Source organism: Mastomys coucha, unplaced genomic scaffold, assembly GCF_008632895.1.
Source record: "Mastomys coucha isolate ucsf_1 unplaced genomic scaffold, UCSF_Mcou_1 pScaffold15, whole genome shotgun sequence".
Classification (NCBI taxonomy): domain Eukaryota; kingdom Metazoa; phylum Chordata; class Mammalia; order Rodentia; family Muridae; genus Mastomys; species Mastomys coucha.
This window is the reverse complement of record NW_022196897.1, coordinates 45,710,239-45,730,244: the sequence shown is the minus strand read 5'-3', so window position 1 is coordinate 45,730,244 and position 20,006 is coordinate 45,710,239. Positions and strand designations below refer to the sequence as shown.

Below are 20,006 nucleotides of genomic sequence, written 5' to 3'. Positions count from 1 at the left end.
ACTCCAAGCATTCTTGCTGCCAAAACAAGCTCACAAACCAAAGCACCTTTTGGAGGATCCTTTATTGCTGCAACTTGAAAGAGAAAACCATGCTTGGCAGGGCTGTTCCAACAGCCTGGAGCCTACTGTCTCCAGCAGGGAATCCTGCCCTGAGCATCTATCTATTCAGCCACATACAATGGACAAATGATCCAGGATCCAAATACTGTGCAGCATGGTAAGAGATACATTTTATTTGTTCTGCAACCATATAAATATATATATATATACACAATATTACATACTATACAAATTTGCAAGATCTCCTCCACTCTTACCCCAACCAGTCTCTCCAATTTCTAACCGTTCGAAAGAACCTTGAAGGTGGGATCATTTCCTGGAGCCTCTGCTGCATGCAGTCTCTCAAGGTCAACCAGGGGAGGCTTAGGTGCAGGCCCTGATGAGACCTGCCTCAAAGTTACACAGATGGATTTGGTTGCTATCTTGATTTCAAGTTTAAATTTGGTTGTCAACCAATTCTTCAGCTTATTCAGTTCTTATTGAAACAACAAATACAGCTGTCTCAAGACATGTTTCCTTATAGAAATAAAAAGATTGTGAGAAGGCAATTGAGTCACCTCTGATTTCTGGGGGAGGGGGTGGAGAGGGGATTAAAGGTCTTTGTGTTACAATGGTTTTCATTTGAAAAAAGTGTGATCTCAAGTGTGATGTTCTGGGATTCTCACAGAACATACATCCATAAGCCTCTAATTCCATTCTGTGTGCACTGACATTGTATAGGGACAGGGGAAAAGGGAGGGCCATATTTCCCCAAGGATAATTCTTCCATACCGGCCTATATTACACTGACACATTTTTGTAAATATTTTGAATGTGCATGATCAATTTTTGTCACTTGTTGAACACCTAGAAGTGCTGACGCCATCCTAACATACACTTCTGGGTCTGCTTCAGCAAGCAACTGGTAACCATCTACAAATGGCTGATCTATTTTGATGTAAGCTTAATTAATGCTACAAGTGAAACTCCAAATGTCACATTTCATGAGTTTAAAATATTAATTATCAGACTGCTTTAGTTAACTCATTCCGAAATGGAACTTGAACTTAATTTCACATGGGTATTAAATTCTCTTACAATAAATTGAACTTTAAGATAAAAGATTTCATAAAAATCTTTTATGATTTTAGCCCAAGAATGAGAATTACATAAAAATGTTATGAACAACACATGGCTCCATCCTTGCAGCTCTGTGTACCAACTCTCAGGAGAGCGGCGGGATTCGGAGTTATGACATCTGGTCACAAAGTCCAAGCTGTTTTTTGATGAAATTTGAGATTAGGAGCTGTGGCCGGTGTTGGTACTCCACCAGGACATCATGAGACAAATTGATTTGGTCACTCTCGAGTCTGTCAAGAAGTGTCACACAGACCACAGCAGCTAGTAAGGAAAGCCATACGGTTAGTGAAGGGAAGTGCTGATCTATTCTACAGGATATTAGTCTATACACTAGCGTTCTCAACATGCATATTTTAAATGGTTTCCCTGTAATGTAGATGCAATCTGCTGGATTTTCTAGTTTTCTCCTTCCTTCCTTCCTTCCTTCCTTCCTTCCTTCCTTCCTTCCTTCCTTCCTTCCAAGACTCATTTAGTTAATTGAAAGTATTAAAATCCCTCTTGGTTCTTTCTTCTGCAGTATACTAGATTAGGGAAACCATTGTGCTCAGATCAGAACACCCAAGGCACACAAACCTCTGGGCTGTCAATGGTACTCCTCAGAGCTGAGAGGAGGCTCTTCCTCTTTGAGGATTCATCTAAAGTAACGCTTTATTCCTGGGTTCAGTACGTGACTGTGCTTGCTGTACATGAATGGGACAAACAACAATGAGCCAGCTATGGGATGCTGGCTAGAAAAATACCAGCATCCTGTAAAGGTGAACACTGATTCTTATAAACATTAAGATCTCAAGTCAAGTGCTTGAACGTAAGTCTCAGGCACATGAAAGGACAAATGCATTAGCATTTAATTTCCAAAGAATGAGGGAAATAATGTGTTGAAAAAAAAAAACAACAATAAAAACGTGTGAGAAAGAGCACAATATGTTTTAAAAAGGCAAACTTCTCATTCTTTTGACCCAATGGAAGTATCTTTGATTGGTTCTATTAAGAAAATCTACGCAGAAAAAAATGTATACTGTATCAATTTTTATTACCAATTTCACATCAAGTCTTTGATTCCAAGGAATTTGTCTGTTTATAATGGCATCAGTGGTGGGCAATTAGTATTAACAAAGGTGAGCTAGTCTTCCTCAGAATCTAAAAGTGTATTACTGCAGAAGGGGTCAGCTCTATGGACATTAGCGACCTGTTTGGGCATAGAAGTAGAATTGGGTAATATGTATTTCTTGGCTCATTGCTGCAGACTTCATTGGGAGATTTAGGAAGTAGCATACTATAATCACAAGAGTGCACACTATCTTCTAAATTTTTACTTTTCATTGATAAATGATATTTATACATACTGAGGGGCACAATGAAACATTTCAATATGTATATATATTTTAGAAAGATTTAGTCAATCTATCCTCTGCATCCCCTCACACACATCTTTTCATAACAATTAAAATTTACTCATTTGTATATTTATATATATTATTATCAACAATATTCACAGTATTTATTAAGACATTTATATTTGTTCCTCTAAGTGCAACTTTGACCCTTTGACCAACAAGTCTACATTTCCCACCCCACCAAACCTCCACTCCGCAGCCTCTTGTAGCTTTGATTCTAGTCTCTATTCCTATAAATTTGAGGTTTTTAGATTCCATACATCAATGAGATTGTACAGGATCTTGTCTCATGCCTGGTTTATTTCACTTAGCAAAATATCTTCAGTGTTTATCTGTGTTGTTGCAAATACCCAAATTGCCTTCATTGGAAGACAAGAATGTTCTATTTTATATGACTGTCATGGTTTGTTCATCCACTGATGAACACTTGGGTTGATTTCATAATGGTGGCTGTTGTGAATTGATAATGTAGTGAATTCTACTAAATACCACTCTCTTCCATAGACTGAATTCAATTTTTGACTTATGTATTCGAAAGTGAGATTGCCAGACACCATGGTAGTTCTATTTTTAGTCTGAGAGACCTTTATCCAGTTTCAAAGAGGGCAGTGCTTTTTCATCCCTCCATCACCCGCATACTAGGGTTCTATTTTCTTTTCTTAATCTCCTCACAACCCTTGTAATTCTTTGCCTTTTCATAGCCATTGCGGCAGGTGCTCAATGATCACTGGGCTACTTCTCTCCCTGCTACTAAATTGTATGAATTCCTTTTGTATTTTGTATGTAAATGTCTAGTTATTCAACTTGCAAATACTTTCCCAATTCATGCATCTTATTGCTTGTTTAGTTCTTGCTGCATGCCAGGCATTTATGATATTGTAATTTAGGCAGCCATGTCATGAATGAGGTAATATTTTGTTCCCTTAGATAGATGATGAAATGACAGCTTAGAAAGGGGTAAACCAATGGCCCATTATGATGGAACAGCTAAGTAAGTAGCCAGTTAAATCCCCAACTTCCTAAACAGTCGTATCCATTCCTATACTGAGCTGGTGTATGGTGAACTGCTAGGACTTGCCCTGGACTACGCAGCAAACTGATGCTCACAATCAAGTAAGAACCACTGAAAATACTCCACGGCAGAAGATTCAAATATTCCATCACTTAGGCCCCTTTTTACTTAAAACCATTCACTTTGTCTTAAAGTAACTCAGCTGAACAGGTAAACAAGAGTGAGCTAGCACTCACCATGCTTTTTTAAGTTAATGAGCAGCAGCTCTGTGAAGTGTTGATGTGGCTAGCAGGTGCCAGGAGTGTTCAGAGTCCAGCTCCAGTCCCTTACTTGGCAGAAGGATAAAAGGAAACAGAGCAGGCATGAAGCAGAATGCTTCCCTTGGATTTCAAGGGTAAGGTCAAATCCGGAGAGAGCAAGTAACACCCACCTGGCTTTGCTTCCTGCACCCTGGAGAGCTCCCCTAACAAGCAGCATATAACCCATTTCCATGAACAAATAAAAGGGACTAATTACTCAAAACAACCTGTCCAAATGAAGCCTGTGGTTTTGCTGCCATAATCCTTAGATTAGGCATAAAGGGTAGTTCCTGGGGCCAGAGGGAGATTTGGTGACCTAGCTGTCAACAAGAACATTGTCAGCTACCTGACCCAGGAGGAATGTAATGGGAACACAGAGCTCTAAGGCAGAGCTTACTGTGTTCTGAGCCCGGTCAGTAATGCCTAGCAATTTTCAGCCCTTTGGCATCTTTTATGGCCTCTTCCAGAAGCTGAGGGAAGTTGCCACTGTGATTTTTTTTTTCACATAACATGGATTTCTATGCATACAAAATACTTGTGGATAATTTTGGGGACCCAGGGCCTCAAAGCTCATACATTAAATCCTTTAGGTTCCCCGAAGCCCTCTGCTCTACTGGTTAGCAGCGCCTCTCTGGTTCAGATCAAACCTCCAGTAAGGTTTTGCATTAATGGGGGACAAAGATAACAGGGCTGGGAGCCAATACCCATGCACACAGCAGCAAGCAAATGAACTGGCTGTTAGAGGAATAGGAACCCAGCAAAGGCTGGTGCTGCAGTTCCCAGCCAGGCTTATCTGTCTGATCCTCTTCTCTCTCCTTATCCCCAACCTCTGCTTTCTCCCACTCTGTTGTTGTTGTTCCTCAACATCTGAGTTTACAAAGCAAACACACTTTCATCCTGGTCTGCCTCCTGTAGAGGATACTAGAATCATGTCATCATTTACCCAAAGCATTTCCACTTCTTGTCTCTCCTATGAGTCTTTGATCTCCTATCACAAAGTCTGTTGACCACCTATCATAAAGCAGGGACAGAAGTTCACATTCAGAGGGGCCAGCAGGACCAGGGACATACAAATAACTTATTTGTATGTTCATGTCTCTCAAAACTTGGTGTGCTGGCTCCCTGTGTCTGAGCCAGAGACTGCAGGTAATTCAGATTCATAGGCTACATTCCAGACACATTGAACCAGAGTGCAGGTGGGGTAGGCAAGGAGACAGTAAATGTTTATAGAGAGCAGGTCTTTCTGGTTGAACTATCTGAAAACTAAAGACTTCCAACTCTGTTCTTGAATCAAAGTTGCCACAAATGTACGTCCCTAGACCCTAACCCTTTACGGTCAGTAAAGACATGCTGAATTAACTGGAGTGTTTATGTTCCATCCTTCGATTGTCCTGGATCTCTTATAAAAATGTCACTAAAGATGCTTTCTGTTATAGGAGACCTGACCATCCCACTTGTTTAATAATTGGGTAAAGTTTAACATTTGGATAGAGTTTTGCCAAAACAAACAAAAGAAGAAAACACCTCAAATGCTTTCTTTCGTTATATAAGGAGAGCTAAATAACATAACTTGTTTCCATTTTCACCCAGAAGCCCAGAACTAAATCCAGGTATTTACATTTAGCAGTAGATTCCTGGGTAGTGTCTTTGATATTGAGGCTCCTAGGAATACATCCACTCCCTTCCATAACCACTTCTTGGTCTTTTTCTCTTGTTTTAAATACTGTTTAAACATTCCTTTTCCAGTGGAAGCATTTACTAATGTTTTTTTTTTCCAGTATAGGCATGTGCACATCATCTTTCAATGGTACCTGCCAATTTGTGGTACCATGTGAGTGAAGCATCAGTGGGAAGGCAGTGATGTCAGATTTCATCCTTCCTTGTTCTTACTTAGCTGTGTTTCCTACACCTTAGCTGTGTTCTCTGTAGACCTGACTTCATCTTCTCAGACAAGGTTGTCTTTCCAAGGCATCCCAAGTCCCTAATTTCCACCTCAGGCCTCACATCATCTTGTCAGTAGGAAGACCATGTTGTTATCCCTGAGGAGGCCTAGCAGCAAAGCTGGGGCCGGGATCTGCTGCCGCATGCTGGGCCATGAAATAAAGATGTCTTGGGAACATAGGCAATGGAACCTAAGGTCCTAGGCCTGGTTTCTGGTCCTGGTGCCATAGTAAAGAGAGGCCAGTACAGGCTGTGCCAGCCACATGCAAGGTGGTGTTGGCAGTAGTGAGAGAAGCTTAGGATTAGAATTAAAGGCACTCAACCAAAACTATACTGGCTTCTATTAAGGTATATTAAAATATTGAAAAGTATTTTTTTCTTAATCTTGTCTTTGTCTAATTAACAGGCCCCAAATTCTTAATGTCAGTATTTTAAATACTTCATCTCAAAAAATAGAAAAATATTTGAGGTGATAGATATGCTAATTAGCCCAATTTGATCATCACACAGGCTATACATACATATATGTGCACCGTTATTAGTCAATAGAAAACACACTGCAAGGTGTGGTGGGGTAACACACAACTGTAACCACAGAATTTCGGAGGTTGAGGCAAAGGATCTCAAGTCTAAGATTAGCCTGAGCCATATGATAACACCTCACAACAACCACCCTAAACAAAGTAATAAGTTAACTTCTTATTTACACCTGATTTTTTAGTTTGAAAGTTGAATTGCGGTGGCATGCCTAAGCAATGTCACTTAGTGGCCACTGAAGTTTTTATTTGACTCCAGCACTGACTCTTGGGACTACCCAGTTCTTACAGTTTGCTTGCTGAAGCAAGATGATTATCTGCTCACAATGTTCACAGCACAAAACTGGCCTCTGATTTTGCACGATGCACATTCTGGTTTTTGGGCCAGAGACTCCCCTCCACTCCCAGCCCCCAGCCCCCAGCATTGTGTTTTTATAGAGAGGCTCCTACCAGAGGCAGCAGTGTAGAAACCGCAAACTCACACACACAGAACTGAGGTCAAATTCCAGCCCAGAGACTTAGCTGGGAGAAGGGGCGAAAGTTAAGGATCCCTTGGCCATTGTTTCTCTTGTGAAGGTGTGGAGAGCTGCAAGTGGTTGCCAAATATCCATGCGGAACAATTGTTCAAAAACCTGATTCCCTTCTATTTTGGGATTAAGAAATATACTAGCTACAAACCTAAAATAATCATTAATTTTTGCAGTAACATTGTCATTTGGGCTTCGTGCAGGTTCCAGACACCACCATCCTTCATGGCTGAGAACAGCCACAGAAGAATTTAAAAAGTTGAATTCAAGATGAGTTTCTGTTTTTTTTTTTTTTTTTTTTTTTTTTTGAACAGTTTCAGAGTTAATTCCCTAAAGAATGAATACCTCCCTAAGTTACAAGTAGCTGTCAAAAGAAATAACATGGAATTATTCTTTTACTCTAAAGAAAAATCACAGTGAGTTGCAGACAACTAAAGGCATTGAGAAGGACTGGAGCAGAGCCTAATCCTAGACAAATATTAGGTTTTATATATTGCTGTGTGAGTTTGTGTCAAAAGGCAGTTCTATCTGTAAAAACTAGATACAGGCTGAACACACTTATCACAAGTTCATAGCCCGAGAGGGTTATCATCTTTGATCAGAAGCCAGGGGCTTAATTGAAGTAAATTTCACCATAAGACAGGGTCAGACACATCCCGGATGCACCCACTAGGCACCGTGTTGCTTTTCTGCCGTCCCGTTTTGCATTGCTCTGAAGGTACAGCTTTCTGTTGTGGGGTGACTTGAAGTCCACTGTTTCCTTACCCACATCTTGGTTAAGATGATGCTGGACCCCTAATACATTTGTTGGGGACAGTGAGCAAAAGAACAGCAGTGGCAGATGGGTATTGGTGGCCCTGTTCCAAACAGTTTGTTCACCTACAAATAACAGCAGACTCTGGGACTGCAGGTTTGCATAAATCTCACGGCGAGGGGAACTCTTGGCTCCCATCCTTCAAACAATTCCGAACTACTCATGTGACCCGAGAATGAAGGATCTTGTTTTCTGTGGCCATTTTCCAAGGTCAAGGAGAGTTTCATTGGCGTTGTTTACATTCATCCACTTGGCAAATATTTATGGAGTTCCCATACTGTAGGCATCATTCTGGGTGCTGGGCATGGAACAATGGCAAAGTCCCTGCTCTTCTGGTGCCACACCGCAATGGAGAGAGCACAAAGACTCACCCTTACGCTCTGGGTCGATTCAGGTTTTTGTTACAGGAAACAAATTAGAGTCAGCTGAAAAGAGAAGGCCTCAGCTGAGGACCTGTCTCCATCACATTGGCCTATGGCATGCCTATGGAGCCTTTTCGTGATTAATGGTTGATAGAGGAGGGCCCAGCTCACTGTAGGCAGTGCTATCTGTAAGCAGGTGGTCCTCGGTTGTATAAGAAAGAAGGCTGAACAAGCCAGAGGTTGCAAGCCAGTAAGCATCACAAGGCTCGACTCCCCTCAATGATGAACTTCGGTGTGGAAATGTAAGCCATCTAGATAAATTCTTTCCTTCCCTAGTTGTTTTTTGTCAGTGTTGTATCCCAGCAACAGAAAGCACAGTAGAGCATGCATTATATAAAGCAATAAAGAAGTTAATATATAAAATATACAAGAAAACCAGAAATAAAGGTAACAGTGTTGAATATGCATCATAGACGTCAAGTACATGATATAAATATGTGTGATTGGGTTTGTGTAGTCACACAATGGTCTCCTGAGAGACCAAGTCTCATTAATTGTGAAGACGTGTGCTGAGCTATATGGACACAGGCCCTCCCCAAGGCAGGGAGATGCAGAATGGCGTGTCTCTGCAAAGGTGCTGAGTCTGTGACTAAGTCCTCTGAGTCAGAACTGTGGTTCCTAGAAGAGCGGTGTTAATGCGCAATGTTATCAGAAGGCAGAAACTGTACGAGTTCTCACATGGGTGTGAATTCATGTTCACTGTTCTGCTGTCTCTTCATAGTATAAAGAGATAGAAAGGTCCACCAGAGAAGACAGCCTGGAGAGTAGGGTGGGATGAGCCCGTAGTAACTGTGGAGGGTAGTCAGGTCTTGTGAGCTGGGAACCCATGGATCCTAGACTCTGGGGTCAGGTGAGACATCTCCATGCTGCTTGTCATTCATGTCCTTCCTGATTTTCTGCTAGAACAGCAGAGTGTGAATGCACCCTCAGCCCTGCTCCCAAAGCTTTCCTGGCTCACACAGTGTGAGATAGTAAATGGGCTGATGTTAAAGAGGGTTGTTTGCCATTGTCCAAGCTTTACCACCAGGAAGGGATGAGGGGAAAATGTTATGGAGTAGCAATGAAAGAGGAGGACATGATAGTAACCTGTCCATGGGCCTTTGTCTGGCCCCTGAGAGCTCTGGCCCACAGAGCCAACCTGCTAGAAATCCACCTTTTAAAACAATGATGTCTTGGGGGAGATTAACAGTCCCTGTGACTGTGAAGAGCTGTGATGGGTGGAGCCTTTTGTATGTGTGTTGGCAGCCAAAAGGGGTCTGCGTGATGAAATGGAGGCTGCAGCAGTGACTTGGAAGGTAGAGAGAGACCTGTGTAGAGGCTGAAACCAGCAGCTAGAAGCTCAGCAGCAGCAGCGAGAACAGAATGCTGTAGAAAGATCAAGGAAGGCAAGTTATGAAGCAGGGATATCTGCAGGGGCAGGTGAGAACGAGGTCATGAGATCTGCCACAGGACAGGAAGGTTCTCGGAAGATAATGGCTTCCCTCCAGTCTCCGAAGGATTCTCAGAAGACAAGACAGATACCCAGGATTCACAAGCCTACACTGTTCCCTGGGGGTCCATAGGTAACTTTTAACAAAAGGAACTCATGGTCATCACCACACTTAGACCTGGCAGCCTGTTGGCTCAGCATTTTCTATTTGACTATATTGGTTATCAAAATCTGCTCAGTTGCATATTAGGAGAGATATGAGTCCAGTGGTCAGTTGCTTTGATAATAAGGAAACTCAGAAGGCCTTCCCTGGAGCACAAATCTTTTGTGCATTGCGGCTCAAGCAAGGGCAAACTATGCCACTCTTGCTCACTGGTTAGGGTTATTGTTTCTCTGAAAGTGGGCATTCATGATAGGTTTGCAAACAACAAGCATGGGCATGGTGTCTGGGGAAGGTGGCTCAGTGGTTAGAGCACTTGCTATGCAAACCTAACTAAATGCCTAGTAAGTGTGTAGACCTGCCTGAAATTGTAGCCTCTGAAAACAGAAAAAAAAAAAAAGTATTTTTCAGAGCAAGCTGGCCAGCAGGACTAAGCCATGTCATTGAGCTTAGGGTTTTGGTTGAGGTAGAAAAGCCACTGAGGCTGATTCCTGACCTCCAGCTTCCACATGGCACACACGCTCATACACATGTGCCCACACTCATGCAAACACGCATGTCACACGCATACACATACAAGCAGAAAACCTAAACAGCATAAGCAGGGATCTGTGATTCCTCAGAATGTGCAGGGGTTGTCATGCACACTGTCATGCACACGCCTCCTGAGGTAATAGTGGTTAAAAGCAGTATTCCTGCAATTAATCTCGTATGAACTCTCTCTAATCCTGAGGTGCATTCTTGGACATGTTACCACAGGCACAGTGTTTATCACACGCATGAGGAAATGGACTGGCTGTAAGGGCAGGTATTAGAAATCAAGATTACTTGTTTGATGTTTTTGTTCTGTGGGTAGCAGAGAATCCCTTCCTGGTGTACTGATAACATTACCAATCACCCTGCCGTGGCCTTCTTCATCTCCCTAACTTTTAGCTTTCATCTCTTTCTGCCTGTGTCTAGGTTCTTTGTACTCCATCTACTGTATGGGCTTCAAATGCCACTTTCCACCGTCAACATATAAGCTTATTCCTCCAGTCCTAACCCTTCATCTGAGCCCAAGAATCTTAAGTCCAACTGTTCACCTGTCCCCTATCTGCATGTCACAGCCACCAAATTGTCACCTTAGCGTGTCTGTCCCAGGTGTGATAAGCTCACCCTTCTGGGTATCCGTAGTGTCTGCCTTTCTCCTAAAACTCACAATAAACTGGCAGCAAGTCTTTTTTGGGTTTCTCCTTTGAACTGTGTGGAGTGTGACTGTACCCCACTGCTCTCTGCTATATCACTATGACCTTTCCTACCTCGCTAGATGGATGCCTTTGGCCCCTTAATCCTCTTCTCACTCCCTCTCTGTTCCCATTAGCTTCTTCCCAACTGGGCATTCAGAGGAAGTATACCAAAGCTTATCTATTCAGAGTTCTCCAGTACCTTCTGGTTTCCAAACAGAAAGTCAAAGTTTGAGTGGTGATGCATGCAACCTGCCCCCCCCCCCAAGCTGCACATCTCTCTCCCCCTCACCACTCTCATCTCCACCTGTTTGTGTGGCACACCTGCATGCTCCGGGTATTTTTAGCTTTGCATTTACACTTCCCAGAACGTGCCTCCCAGGTTTCCATGTGCCCTTTCCCAAACGGTTCCTTCTCCTCCTACCTTTTCCTGACCATGCTAATTAAAATTGTGACCGATAGACTATTTTAGGAATCCCTCATTTGCATCCTGTCTCAACAAATTCAATTATGGTTTTAAAAAAAAGGTAGCACCCACTACGAAGATAGAGAACAATGAACTTGGGGCTGAGTCCTAGCTACATCATCAATCAGCAGGCACCCTTGGATTTTTGATCCTCGAGCTTTGCTTTCTCATATCCCTGATGGAAGCAATGTTCTACCTGCTCACAAATCCATATGGGATAATGTATAGTCTGAACAATTTTAAGGCATGCGTTCAAAACAAAATAAAATTTGTTTGGGCCCCCTCCTTTCCTTCTCCTGAAGAATGAACATAAGTTACCTTTGTGAAAGAGGGGAGGGAGCGCTTAGAACTCACAAGAAATTTACCTCTCAGGCCACACAGCCCACACATAGCTGCGAACACCGTCGATTCCATTTCAATGTTCCTGACTCCAGCTCTGTAGGCTCTCTTCAAGTAGTCTAGCTTTTTCTCTCTGGAAAAGGAACACAATGCTCCATCTAGGCGGCCTTGGCCTGAAAGAGAATGGAGTGACTTAGTGGCTGCTGTCTCACCTCAGTGGCAGTAGCACCTCAGAAGGCTGTCTGCTTATGTCCCTACCTCTTGAGTGAACCTCCTCTGGGGACCTGGCTGTGGACACTTTCCTCCAAAGGACTATAGAACATGACTCTACCTGGTTCACATCTCATAGACAGAGCAAAATGTCTGTACTGGAATGCCCCAGTTCTGAAGGACAGTGGAGACATCAGGAACAGGGTGGGTGTGTAGAGGGGGGTCACAGAAAAAGTCATCCTTTGAGGAGAACCTCAGGTGGCTCAGTGAGAGGGGCACAGGCCCTGCCTGCAGAGACACCAGGGGAGAAAGGTTTCATACCTCAGTGATGCTCCTGAGGCAAACTGTTTGGATACTGGCACTCTCCCTATGGCCAATATGGCCAGACATAGGCAACTGGTGTGTGCTTTGTCCCTGGCACGCCCTTCAGGCTTTGTGCTACCCCTTTAATCAAGTTTTCCCATCCAGATTGTTCCTATCACTTCTGCCTTGCTTAATTTCACTGGGTTGACCAGTGGGCGCAGAGGAGAACAATCTGATGTTACCCCTTTACTGTGTCTGCATCCTGACCTTTTGCACCCAGCAGTGCCCGGATGGAAACTAGTGGCCATCCATTACTTGCAGTCCTTCCCAAAGTCCTTCCTTTCCTTTGCTCCCGTTCCCCCTGGCTTCCATCCTGGCAACCAGTTTTCCCCTGTTCTTCTCTCCTCTTTAGTGCTGCCTGCCAACACCTTTGTGTTATTGAGGCTGAGTCAAACTCAGTTGGCCCAGAGGCCCTAGGTAATGTGAATGTAAGGGTCTACAGAGGCATATAGGAGTTGCCTCCCCTAGGAGTTGCCTCCCCCACCCAGCCCCAGCTTAAGTTGCCCCAGATGTGGGCCAGGTCTTTCCAGGGCTGTCACGCATCAACTATTTTGTACTTTTTAACGCTACTTTATATTATGTCAAAGAGCCAAAAATCTGTGTTTTCAGATAGAAAGCTCTGGAAATTACAAATGGTTGGCAAAAATCTTTCATATTTGAAACAGTATCTCCCAGGCCAATGGAAACACTGACTCTACCGGGCTTCTGCTAATGAGTTGTGGTGTAAACACATGGGTGGGTGACTCTTTAAGTGAGGGGCCTAAGAGCTGATGTCCTAGAGCACTCTCACCCTGTCCATCTACCACCCTGCTGGCTCTTGTTGAAACACCTCCAACACCTTTCCTAACGTGAACAAATACAAACAGAATACAGTCTATCTCCAGGAGTGACTTTTTAAAGTAATATGTACACTTTGATCGAGAGAAAGGTAGAAGTTGGCAATGAAATCTCGACATTAACTATAATGCTTATATAAACATAACTACATAACTACAGCACAGGATTTACTGTGAAATACTATGGGATTAAGACAGTGTAGATTCTTCTGCAGCTAGCAGAGTCCTCGTTCTGCTCAGGAGATCGATTTGTCCTGTTTTTCTTTTGCCTTGCCCCTCATCCCTGGGAACATGAGCTGTTATTTGACAGTGACCCTCAACTTCACTCTATACTAGGCTTGGCTAGTTTTCTCTTGGCTGTAGGCTAAAAGCCCCACTCTGAGACCACCACATCCCCACAGGATGTGTCTAATTAAACATTCCCCTCCGTTCCCTAGTCTTCCTTCTAGCCCGAGGTTCAGGAGAATGACGAAGCACAGAACCAGCATATTCCTCTTTCTTAAAGTCAGCAATTTAAGTAAAAGTCATGGGCAGAGAGAAGATGCTGTCAATATCACTAATTGCATTTCAGTATTCAAATGGATACAGGATTAAACCCTGTATTCTCAATATAAAGTCACTCTGCATGTTTCTCAGCTGCTTATTAAGCCCTGATGCTGCTCTGCTTTAGTAAAGTAAAAAGGCTATTTGCTTCCCCTCGAAAATCCACACTATTAATTTGCTAGCATGCAGTTTTAATATCAATCGTGGGTTTGTATAACAAGCGGCTGGTGTTTTCCTACTGCTTTCCTGGTGTGCAAACGAGTCTCACCTTCATAAAAGTCGTAGGTACACATCGTGTGTCCGATGAGGGTTGGCACACTGGGGATTTCTCTGCTACAGTTGAACAAATCATTAGCCAGTTCTTTGTCAAGCTCGGTGCTTCGCGTGACCACGTTATCCAAGATGACCTGCTCAAACCGAGGCTTGAAGAAGGAGTCTACAGCTGTGTCTGTTATTACAACAGAGCCTGGCGCAATCCCTGCAATGTGGAACAAATAAGTGATCCCAGAAGACTGCTTCGAGCCGACTTTTGGGTCGTGTAGTGTGCGACCCGTCCTGTCAACATTAATTAATGCTGTTTGTTAATGGTTCCTCCTGCTTCCATCTTTAAAAATATGTTTTTACCTAAGTGCAATCGAATAACCTTTAGAACAGGCATTTTCATTGGCTGGCTTTGCAGATTCCCATTTACAATGTGGTGGGGTTTAGGTTTCAAGACAAACACAACTCTTGGACATGCAAATTAGTGCCAGCCTTCAGGTCAAATTTGAATAAATTAGGTCAGGATTAAAGTAAATGAGCCTGCCAGCAAGTAGCTTTCATAAAGTGATGTGACTACTTGATATTTAATCTTCCTACAAACTCCTCGATTACTATAATTTCTTGGCAGCTCTCTCCTCTCTTCCTTCAGAATCTCATCACATACCCACCCTTTTCTCCCGGACTCCATGCAAATTAGGCCTCTTGGCTGCCCTTCCTTTGCCGCTAAGTCTGGTTTGCTCAGGGGGCGGGGCCCACTGGGATGCTATTTCCTGTCACGTCTTACTCTTCCTGCCTGAGTGTGTCCTTGTCCTCCCTTTCATCACACTAATGCCAACCTTCTCAGGTGTCAGCTGGAGTCACTCTCTTCCAAAAGTCTGAGCCATGAGAGAGAACCAAAGAAATAAGCAGCAATAAGTGAAAGGTAACAAAGACAGGGCCCAGAGAATTTCCCAAGGCCTGCTGGGACCCATCTTTTGATTTATGCCAATTTCTATTGGCAGCCTGAGTCTGAAGATGTATCTGAATGGTACTCTTTTGTTTTGTTTTGTCTTGTTTTGTTTTAACTGTCATCATCCATTTGTTTATTTCTCTGATGGAGCACAAGCTATGTAAATGAAAGAACAGTGTCAGCTCACTGCCCTCTTGCTTGGCCTGGTGCTGTACCCAACACATCATAAGTAGTCAATGGAATCACTGAGGACATGCTTCTATCAAGACACCACAGAACACAGGTCTGCAAATTCTGCTCCTCAGGCCACATGCCACCTGTCTTAGTAAACAGAGCTTTGTTGCAGCATGACCCACACATTCATTTACATACTGTATCTGAGCTTTGATGTGATACTAAAAAGTAGCAACTGAAAGCGCCCAGTTTGCAAAGCCCAGAACCTTTATTATCTGGCACTTTACAGGAAAAAAAAAAAAAAAAAAAAAAAAAAAAACCTGGCTATGGAGTGCAAACTCATCTTGGGTTTGTATATATTCCAATATGCCAAAATCAAGTTAATTAGGGAGCACTTTACACTTCCTGCTAGATACCCAAGGTGGCTGGCTGAGTTTAATTTCTGTTGTTGTGCTAGCAACCTAACAAAAGCAGAGAGACCAGGATCATGTGGTTTACAATTCCAGCTTACAGTCCACTATTGTGAGGAAGTTAAGGTAGGGACTAGACAGCAGTCAGTCTCGTCCACACTCATGAGCAGTGGGCGGGGTGGGGCTGGGTGTAAGTGTGCCTGCCAGCTTGCTTGTGCTCACCTGCATGTTCTACTCTTACACAATTCAGAACCTCTTGCCTAGGGAATGGTTACACCACATCAACGAATTGAATTAAGACAATCTTCAACCAGATACACCCACAGGCCAACCCAAGGTAGATGCTACGTTCTGTCAAGTTGACAGTTGAAGCTAAACATCCCAGGAGCTTCCGAAGATACAGTTCTGATTGGTCAGACACGCTGTAAGTAAGCTGGACAAAGGGGCTCCTTACCTTGTTCAGAATGCCCTAAGACACTGAAAAGACAGTTTAAAATGTATTTTCCTCATACTGGCTTAACATGTAGATACACTGAAGCATTTATAGCCTAGTCTCTCTAAGACAAAAGTTCTTTTTAATTGTGAACATTTCCTTTATCAAGTTTTTTTTTTTTTGCTCCATTAAGGAATGTTCATGTCAGCAAAAGAATAAGTAATATCTGTATTTTTTTATCTTCAAATACAGCGTTGCTTCAAATAGAGCAAATGAGTTTGTCTTAGATACAACTCTGAAATGAAGCTCTTTGCACCAGTGCAGTAGCTTGCTTTGCCTCAGTTTACAGGCCTCCAAGATGTCGGTGCAATCTTGTAGTCTGTAGTGTGTTATCATGAAACACAAGGCCATGACCATGATTTGGCCGTGGTCCTTTCTAACTTGCTCCATCTTAGTCAGAGCCTTCTGTGAGCATGCCATTTCTCTAGTTCATTGTGGATTTTTTTTTTTTTTTTAGACCGCCTCTTGCTCCTAAATGCTTACTCATGCAATTCTGGGGGATTTGTCTTTTTAGAAGCTCACCCTCTTCTATGTAACTACGTGGCCTGATGCTCTGTCTATCAAGCCTTTCCATTTAAAATGCATCTGCATTAGCAGTAATCACATGGTAAGATGACACCCTGAGAAGACCTGCTCTTTAAGGAACAATTGAAGGGCAGCAGGGAAAGATCTTGGATGGACTTACACCATCACTGGTCCTTTCCTGCAAGCCTACATGGTCCTTTTTGGTGTGTAGTTAAGTAAAACATGGGGCCAAGAAAAGAGCTGTAACCACTGAGGTGAGCCAAAGGCAACGTTTTGCTTGCAGCCATAAGGTCCAATACCGAACAGATAAAACAGGTAAATCCTTATATTTTCCTTTACCTGGACAACCCATTCCTATCACACAGAATTTCTCAGGCTCAAAATCTACCCATACCGTGTACTGATTAGTTTTTGTCTACTTGGCTCAAACTAAAGTCACCTGGGAAGAGGAAGCCGCGGCTGAAGAACTGTCTCCATAAGAATGGCCTAGCAGCTCTCCTCCATGGCCTCTGCCTTGGTTCCTGTATCCAGGTTCCTGCCATGAGCTCTTCCCTTGGCTTTCCCCAATAACTGGCTGTGAGCTGTTAGCCATATAAACCCTGCTCTCCCCTTTGATTTTGATCAAAATCTTTTAATGGCAACAAAGAACAAAGTAGAACACATCATAAAATCATACTTTCTAATAATTCTTCTCTTCTTTTTATGAATATCTTTGAACAGTGGAATCACACACACACACACACACACACACACACAGAGAGAGAGAGAGAGAGAGAGAGAGAGAGAGAGAGAGAGAGAGAGAGAGAGAGAGGAGGGAGAGATCTCTTTAAATCCCCAAGCCCCAGCCTCCCAGTACTTTGCAGCCCATCTGGATTTCTGTTAAGCTCTAAATATGTTGGTGTAGTTTGAATTAACACAGGGATGTATGAAGAATCACTCATATAATGGTAGAAATCAATCCATCTCACCAATTCCCCCTGACGTTCCAATTCTGATGATGGTAACATCACAGCAGCGTGCATGGTGGAGTAATTTGATGAGTTCGTGGAGCATAATAGAAATGGAGGGGATGCCCATCCCATGCTGTTGAGAGAGAGGGGAGTCATTATACATCTCACACACGCATAAGTGAGCAGGACGTATTTTTTCTTCTTTATGAGTTAACAGCCCTTGTATAAATTTACATAATCATTAAGACTGTGCCAACGCTTGGGAAAATGTAAGTCATCTCTAAGTGATGCCTACATGGCATGCTGATGGATGTGTCCATCTGTGAGGACTAGAGAGAGGCATCCTACAGCCAGTTAAACTGAGCTGCTCACTGTCAAGAGCGGAGGTGGATGGCAGAGAATACAGGTGTGCCAGGGCAGCATCAGCTTGCATCTCCCTGTGGGGTTCTTTTCAATGAGCTTATGTGAAGAGGATCCCGCCCCCATACATAATTGACAGGAAGCAGAGGAAACATACTTTTGGATTCCATTTCACACAGCCTTACTTCATCCTAATGAGTGAAATAGTAAACCAATTTTATTGTTCAAAGGTAGCCCTGATTGTTTGCTGTTATTTCTGTGTGAGTTCAGGACTCTTATGGAGAAATGTAGATTTAGCTCCCACTCAAGAGTTTCAAACTTATGCTGAACCTGTGAATAAGTTTAAATTGCCATAGATCATGACCACAACCTAGTTTAATTTAGCACTTATGTCAAAACAATCAGTCACCCGACTAGGGGTCTGTCAACATGGGCTAGAGGATTTAGCTACTTCTGGTGGTTCGGTCTGACAAATCTTCGGAAAGACCTTTCATGCAGTGGCTTGTAGAAAGTGGAGCTGAGTTTTATCAGTGGCTACTTCACTTCTAACCTGATGGCAGAGTCTGTATATCGATCCACAGCTGCAGAGACTGTGGAAATCCACTAGAGCTGCAGTCGTGTTGTTCCCAACCAGGGCTCCTTCTCCCGGTCACCAATATTAAACTGTGGAAACTGTGGGACACTGGGGTCACCATTTTTTTGTTCCCTTTCAATATGCCCCAGTTTCTGAAAGCTTCATAAAGCCTCCTGGATCTAGGAATCAAGTCTGTATTGATCTGTGTGTTTGAGATTAACAAGTTTGGGGCCCTGGCGCTGGCTCTGCAATGAATGAATAAATTGTCATTTGCTTCAACTGTGACTTAGCAGATGAGTTATTATTTCATCTACTAGGTTCCTTCAAAATTAGCCATTTGTTAACTTTAGCATCAGCACTTAGTTTTCAATATGATGATACAATTACAAATAGAATCCTGTTTTTCTTAAAATTTAAAATTCTCTCTTTCTCTTTCCCTCCCTCCTCCTCTCCCTCCTTCCCTTTCTTCCTCTCTCCTTCCCTCCCTCCTTCTCTTTTTTCCTCTCTCCCTGTAGCTACTAAAGATTTCCAACATAGTCTATATTGGGAACTGCCTGCCTGTCTAGTATTCTAAGTGGCTAGCTTTGACCATTTGCTTCATGGTCCTTGACAGGACACCAGAATCACCTCTGGCTTTGTCTTATGATAAAGTGTTTCTGATCATTTAGAGAAGTTTCATTTGTGTGTGTGTGTGTGTGTGTGTGTGTGTGTGTGTGTGTATGAATGTTCTTTCTGTTCTCTCCCCATTTATTGTACAAAATAGAACAAATAATTATTGTTTAAAGAATTTTAACTGAAAAGTTAATAGGACAATATCAGGGGACATTTAGCGTCTTCTAAGGTAGGTAGTCCATAATTTTTTATTGACTGAACAAATAAGTAAATGAATGAATTCTGCTATTAGAAACCAAAATAGATTTCATCCACTCTTGGCCCCATAAGATTCACTTCGCTGCCCCAGTGGTAATTTATTATGCATATTTTCTTTGTTCCCCCATGTTCCCTGCTCTCAGGACATTCCACCGCTGGGTAATCTGAGTCACTTGAGGGGTCACTAATGCAATGGTTCCCTAATATCAAGAGCATTTTACAACTGAACCCTTCAGAACTGCCACTCATATGCAGGGCTTACTCCTTGTCTCTTATGCCCCTTAAGAGGACTACCATAGCCAAACGCATGACAGACTTGGAGTTTTGGCTTCAGAACATAGCCATGTGTGGAAAACTGAGTCGGGTAGAATGGGTGGCTGTATACAGACAGCCTCCTAAGGGTTTGCCATTGATGGGGACTGCTCAGAGAATCACTCTGCTTTCATCACATCTTAGACAGTGTCTGGAAGAGCTATCAGGTTCTGGACGAGAGCAGAACACATCACAAGACCTCTGTGCAAATGCTCTTGCCGCTTTTCAGCAAGTTTGTGTTAAATTCTAACAGTCCTGAGAATCGGCCCCTATTGTTCAAGGCCCTTAAAGCAGAATAAAAAGACAGAGGAAAGGAAATGGCTGGGAAGAGGAGCGTGTTGATCAGTTAGGAATAGGAAAAAGGGATAAGTCTTAAAGGCATCTGCCCTTAGCTAAGAGTTAAGTAGTGAGTATGAAGGCAGGTAGTGACCCTGC

At 42.9% G+C, this 20,006-nt stretch overlaps 1 protein-coding gene across 1 annotated transcript in view; it reads right to left on the bottom strand.

Annotated features, from left to right (window-relative positions):
• Positions 1 to 1,166: 1,166 nt before the first annotated feature.
• The window catches only part of Upp2 (uridine phosphorylase 2), a 211,099-nt gene continuing 192,259 nt past the window's right edge, over positions 1,167 to 20,006 (bottom strand). Inside the window, exons 5-8 of the mRNA XM_031370313.1 lie at positions 17,474 to 17,588; positions 13,962 to 14,171; positions 11,768 to 11,914; positions 1,167 to 1,440 (exon numbers count right to left, since the gene is read on the bottom strand). Coding sequence (XP_031226173.1) covers positions 1,289 to 1,440; positions 11,768 to 11,914; positions 13,962 to 14,171; positions 17,474 to 17,588 — 624 coding nt within the window. The 3' untranslated portion in view covers positions 1,167 to 1,288. The remainder of the gene's footprint in view (positions 1,441 to 11,767; positions 11,915 to 13,961; positions 14,172 to 17,473; positions 17,589 to 20,006) is intronic.